At 41.5% G+C, this 6,345-nt stretch overlaps 1 protein-coding gene across 1 annotated transcript; it reads left to right on the top strand.

Annotated features, from left to right (window-relative positions):
- The first annotated feature begins 201 nt into the window (after nucleotides 1–201).
- Nucleotides 202–1,599, top strand: LOC121179575 (G-protein coupled receptor 61-like). Its single transcript, XM_041034485.1, has one exon. The coding sequence runs from the start codon at nucleotides 202–204 to the stop codon at nucleotides 1,597–1,599; it is 1,398 nt and encodes a 465-aa protein (XP_040890419.1).
- Nucleotides 1,600–6,345: the final 4,746 nt, after the last annotated feature.

Below are 6,345 nucleotides of genomic sequence, written 5' to 3'. Positions count from 1 at the left end.
GATTGCAGACATGAAGATTTTATAAATGGATCTGAATCATAAACTCTGAACCTCCTGACAATCACAGCATCATTCTCCAGACTACAAGGCAGCTTTTGACCTCATTTTCAAGCCGCTGTTTTCTGGCCGTACTTCCTGGCTTTGAAGGATGGGTGATGGGCCTATGACTGATCCTGCCTGCCTGCCTTATCCCGCCCTTCAATGGAGCCGATGTGGAACTCCTCCCACCCACCTCCACAGTTCATGTCCAACATGTCTGCCTCCTCTCTGCCCGAGGGCTGGGCTCTGTCCCAGTCACTAGCCCTGCTGGCCATGCTGCTCATGGATCTGTTGGCTGTGGTGGGTAATGTGGCTGTCATGGCGGTCATTGCCAAGGCCCCACAGCTCCACAAGTTTGCCTTTGTTTTCCACCTGTGTGTGGTGGATCTGCTGGCAGCCCTGGTGCTGATGCCCCTTGGCATGCTCTCAAGCCGAGCGTTCTTCGGGGAGGCCCTGTGCCGGAGCTACCTCTTCCTCAGTGTGTGCCTGGTCAGCGCTGCCATCCTCTCTATCTCCGTCATCAACGTGGAGCGTTATTACTACATCATACATCCAATGCGCTATGAAGTAAAGATGACTGTTGGCCTGGTAGCATCTGTGCTGGTGGGAATATGGGTCAAAGCCCTGGCCATGTCTGCTCTGCCACTGCTTGCTTGGTTCCTGCAAGGTGGAAGAACTCCTCTTCTGGAGAGTAGTGCGGTTGGAGGAGGTGGGGCTGTCCCACCTCCCCCTGCTCAGGGTCACAGGCGCTGCTCACTGCATTGGACGGGGGGAGGGTCAAATCGCTTGGCCTTTATGGTCCTCTTTACTCTAGTGTATTTCCTGTGTCCACTGCTAGTCATTCTTGTTGTGTACTGCAATGTGTTCAAAGTGGCTCGGGTAGCCGCCATGCACCACGGCCCTCTGCCCACCTGGATGGACACACCTCGTCGCCAACGGTCAGAGTCACTCAGCAGCCGTTCCACTATGGTTACCAGCTCTGGGACGGGGACGGGGACAGGAAGAGCGACTCCACAGCGCCCCTTTGGGGGAGGAAAGGCTGCAGCAGTGTTGGCAGCAGTAGGTGGGCAGTTCCTCTGTTGCTGGCTGCCCTACTTTACTTTCCACCTGTATTCAGCACTGGCTGCCAGCCCTCCAGCCACACTGGCCTCCCTGGAGGAAGTGGTCACCTGGATTGGCTACTTCTGCTTCACCTCCAATCCCTTCTTCTATGGCTGTCTCAACAGACAGATCCGGGAGGAGCTGGGTAAGCATCTGCCTTGTCTGTTTCGGCGAACGGGGGTTGAGGTGGAGGACAGACTCCCCAGCCGTGAAGGATCCATAGAGGAGAATTTCCTCCAGTTTCTTCAGGGCACTGGTTGCAACTTGGATCCTCAAAACTCTCACAGCACCTCCAGCCCTAAGGGGGAGGCCTGCTGCCCCGTGGTTCAGTCCCAACCACCTGAGCCAGCACAGCCCATACCCATTGATTTCCGTATCCCAGGACAAATTGCAGAGGAGACTTCAGAGTTTATTGAGACTGAACAGGTGAAAAACAACCACATATACACAGACAATTAAGTTTTTAATGTCTTTATTTCCTGAAAATAAGTCTAATTTTGGTCATTCCGATATACAGTGTTTCAGGAAAACATGTTTCTACTAAAAGCTGTCCCACAGGTAGCTCAGTTCACTGAAATTACTTTAAATTGTATCTTTGAATCATTGCACTTTGCCTCATCAGATTCCATCCTAGTTTTTGAAAACAGTCACAGTGACACAGTTAAATGCATTTGTTTGAGATGCATTTCAGTCTGTTGCCTGTGACCAGGGAAATTACTGCTAGATTAAAAAAACAAAAAAAAAACATGGCTGTATTTTGGCCTTCCACACAACCGCTCAGCTCTGTATAGTAAATGACTCAGTGAATTAATATTGATGTAACTTTTAAAAATAACTTTAATTATATGTTTTATCCTAGGATGGCACCTGAATATTATTCAGAGATAAATGGTTTCAGAGTATCTGTTTTGATCTCATATTAGCGAATACTTGTGGTGTGGAAATACACCCCTCCCTCTCCATGAATTCCTTTACTGTTGTGCAGTGATGTTCTGCTACAGGACGATTTGCCTTTGGTATTCAGAAATGAAGATTAAACGGTTCCACACACCTACAGATACTGTATTTAAAACTGCCAAATCAATCATTTTGAGGCTCTGGCAAGTTGAGTGTTTTTTAAAAGTTTTGTAAATTAATGCAAGAAAAGTAATGTCAAAGAAGACAGCAATAAAATACACAAAATTATTACAGAGTATGTTGGAGATCAATTGAAGGAAAAGCACTACTGTCACTTTTGAATGGTAGTTGGGATCTCATCAGTGATAATGCCACTCTAACCCTTAAGCCAATCTGATCATATTAGATTAGGAGGCGTACATGTTGTGGCCTGACTCTCATGGAATTGTTACGAGTTGTTTACAGACAAACTTCTGAATTTTGTTCTCCTTTCTTTGGTGCTTGTCCAAACATTCTTGTTTGATTTCCTAAAAAGCAAGCCAGATCTGTTGTGACTCAGTTTAGGATGTAGGTTGACTTTATAACTCATCTTAAGAGTCACCCAGCTTTCCGCTATGTGATGTATTTATCAGTATATTTGGATATAGATCTTTAAAAAAAAAAATCTGTATTCTATGGACGCACTGCATTACATTCAAATATGATCCTAATTCTTGCATTTGTTAAATGTACTAAACTGTATGTTATGTTTGGGAAAACTGTTTAAGTTTGGGTTGTGTATGCCAGTCAACACAACTATTTTTCTTTTTATTTGTGAGTGTAAGTATTTGTTATGAATTTCATTACAAGGAGGCTGATGTATTTTGACACGTATGCAGTAACTGCCTTCTTTGTGTGTTTTTCAGCTGTGGAAATTTTTATCCCGGAAGGAGAATACATGTCGATTTTTTTTATTACCCTGCTCATCAGGGTTTTTACAGTACCTCAGATACAGGAAAAGAAAAAACATTATTTAACAGCCCTGCGCAGACCCATGTCAAGTGTGATTCCTGCACACTCTATTCTAATATCGTAAGGAGACTAAAGAGGATGTGATTGCTTGTCGAGGTTTTATTAGAAATGAAGGTGCAGACTTTGCTTGAGTTTTTCAGCTTGAGTTTGAGGATGAGATGAAGGAGATGTTTTATAGCAAACTGTTAGGGATTAATATGATAAAGTGTTTGTGGAAATGTATGATTGAGATAACAGATCTTTTCTTAATGTGGATACAGGGTTTTTAAGATATTTTTTTCCAGATGTTGTTTGAGTGATAAAGCCAATCCCAAATCAAAAGCTTGCTGAGCTTGATCTCTTCTTTTCATCACGTCTAAATATCCCAAACTGTGAATGACATTGAATGTTTGTGTTAGGATTTTCACTTGTTCAGATTGTTTTTTTTTTTAATGCTGTGATTAAAATAAAAGAATGACTTCCACTGTACTGCAATGAAATGAATGTGTTCAGAAAAAAAACATGGCTAAAACTTGAGTGAGAGATGCTGTTGTAATAAAGAGTTTCTATGTTTGTAAAACATTTTTGATGCATTCTCATAATTTTACCAACACTGTGCGGCTGCTGCCGCAAATATAGTTACCATCTGGTCTGTTACTGTATTTTTGCACACTGGGATTCAGTGTGTGTGCCACAATCTCCCCGCTGTGCTTTGATATTCCACTGCAAAAAGAGTGAAGTGGGAGGATAGAGTTCAAACACTTTGACCTTAAGGTAACATTTAAACCTCAAAGTCCAGAGCCAATGGTCTGACCTTCATCAGAAAGACAGGATGTAACTGTCAAAATAGATAGATAAATAGATAGAAGAATGCATTGGAAAAATGTAAAACTGTAAAGATACTCAATCTAAACACATCCATCTTGCTACTGTTTGATGCTGTTTCGGTTAGAAGATGTTGGAGTACGACAGGCCTCACACCTCAACGATGGACCTCAGTCAAACCGCCCCCAGCTTCGCCAGGCTCTGCCATCCCCATGGCAATTATTACCTAGTGACATTTCTCAGAGCTGTAGTGGGCGGTAGGAGGAGCTTGCTCTATTGGGAATCCAACAAGACACCCTTATCTGTGACTTCTTAAAATATATTTTTTAGACTAAACCAGAGCTGACACTTGTTTTTGTTATAACAGTGAGAGGAGTGCTTGTGTGAGTACTTCATACTGTAAACTGAAAGAACCCTTTCTATTTCTGCTGTTTAGATTTACCTTTGATTATTTCCAGGTATTCTTAGATTGCTTTATAAATGTTATATTCTGATACAGATAAAATCAAAATGAACACTGTGTGAAATGTTTCTATACATATATACATACATTTTGTTTGTATGAATAACTAAGACTTTTATCCTCAGATTTACATTACAATTGCCTTTTTTATTTTTTTTAAATGTAACAGAAAATTACGTGTACATATTACCTGTATGTACGTTTGGCCTAAAGCAATGCCAAGCAAATGTTGCTAATGATACTACTATATAGTACTTGCATATGTGTCAAGATAAAAGCTAATTGCAACTAGAAAACATTTCCCCTAATACAAGAGCAATGGAAGCTGTAAACAAAGGATGATGGGAAATGGGGGACATGATATGTTAAAGGATTTTAGAGACCCAGTGATAGGGTGGAGAACAGGTATGTATGACGTACGTACAAACAAACAGGTATGAGTGTATGACACAATAGCTAGATCAGTGCAAGGAAAAAGTGTCATGCATTAGCCAGTGTGAACTGAGAGCCTGTAAGGGAGCAAAGGGCATTAAGCTGGGGCAAAATTCTAAACCACCATAAGTGTGGGGATGCACAAGGAGCCAAAACAGGAAGTGAAAGATGGAAGTAAGATTATTTCGATTGTAACTGTTATTGACCTTGCCCCGTAAGGGCAATATTTTCACCCAACAAACCCAAAAAGTTGACTCCAGATGGAGGTCGTTGCTGTACATCACATGTTTCCTGCTGCTGGTTATCAAGATGAAGTGGAAGCAGACGGACAAGAGCATCGCAGCTAGATTCCACAGCAGAAACACATTCAGGCAAGGAGATGGACAGGGACAACAAGAAAATGACAATAAAAAAGGTAAACGAGAGAAATGATAAAGCAGAGAAACACAGCGGAGTTCACATGGATAACTATATGAGGAGTGTGTGCTAGAATGAATATAAATGGAGGCACAAAGCAGTAATGCGTCCATACCTTCAGATACTATTGATAACCTACTTGATCAGCTCACTCAAATTGGGACCTTGTATAGCATTGGGGAACTTGAGTCTTATCTTTTGGTTTTAATAAGGGTCAAAGGCTTTTATTCATGAGTGACACACATGGTTGACTGAAATGTTGGACTTCAGTCTTTAAAGCCCTGAGTCAGCCAACATTGTACTGCTATGTGTTCCCAATTTTTGCTTGATGTGTCTGGCAGTCTTCCAGTTTGCTTTTGCAAATACCATGCTTGGTTGTTACTTTAATTAAGGACACAAACTATAGGGTATGAGGCATTTTACAGCTAATTTACTCTTTAAAAGCTGGAGTGTATATTGTGTTGAATTCACAAGTGGTACTCTGACTTTTTATGCACTAAATAATCAAATAAATAGCATATAATCAATTGATTATAAAAGAAAATAACCGCCAGGCCTACAGATAATAAAAATAATTTCTGGTTGCAGTACTTGCTTGGTGGAATAATATGACTGTTTTGTGTATTAATTACTTGATACAGAGGAACACAACACAAAAACACAACTTTACAAAAAATAAGAACAGCGTCAACTTCAATTCAGATCTTAAAAATAGATTTTGACATGACCCGAACCACAACATCGCACTTTGGTGAAGCAAATTTCTAACAAGTGTGCGATTAATCAGATTAAGTGGACAGAGATGATATGAAACCTGGGGATTTCTAGGGTCCATGCAGTTTCCTGCTGTGCCCGCTTGGTTATCCAGCCTTAGGTTCAGGGTTGTTCTCAGAAAAAACAAGAACAAAACTATAGTTTTAATTCCCCACAATAAGCATACCTGATGGTGTAAAGAGATTGGACTTTTACTGTCCCCTTATATACAACTACAACCACTATACAACTCCTATCTCTTACGTGCAACCAAACTACTTTAAAATACAGTTCCTGGGGATAAGACCTTATCAGACCTTATCTGACTCTGACAAACAGAAACACAGGTCTGTCTCTGTCTCTGTGTCTGTGCGGTTTGAGGACAGCTCGCGACCTCTGGACCTCGACCCACACCCTCAGCGGGCGGC

The sequence above is a fragment of the Toxotes jaculatrix genome, chromosome 3 (assembly GCF_017976425.1).
Source record: "Toxotes jaculatrix isolate fToxJac2 chromosome 3, fToxJac2.pri, whole genome shotgun sequence".
Classification (NCBI taxonomy): Eukaryota; Metazoa; Chordata; class Actinopteri; family Toxotidae; genus Toxotes; species Toxotes jaculatrix.
This window is presented reverse-complemented; position numbering and strand designations above follow the sequence as displayed.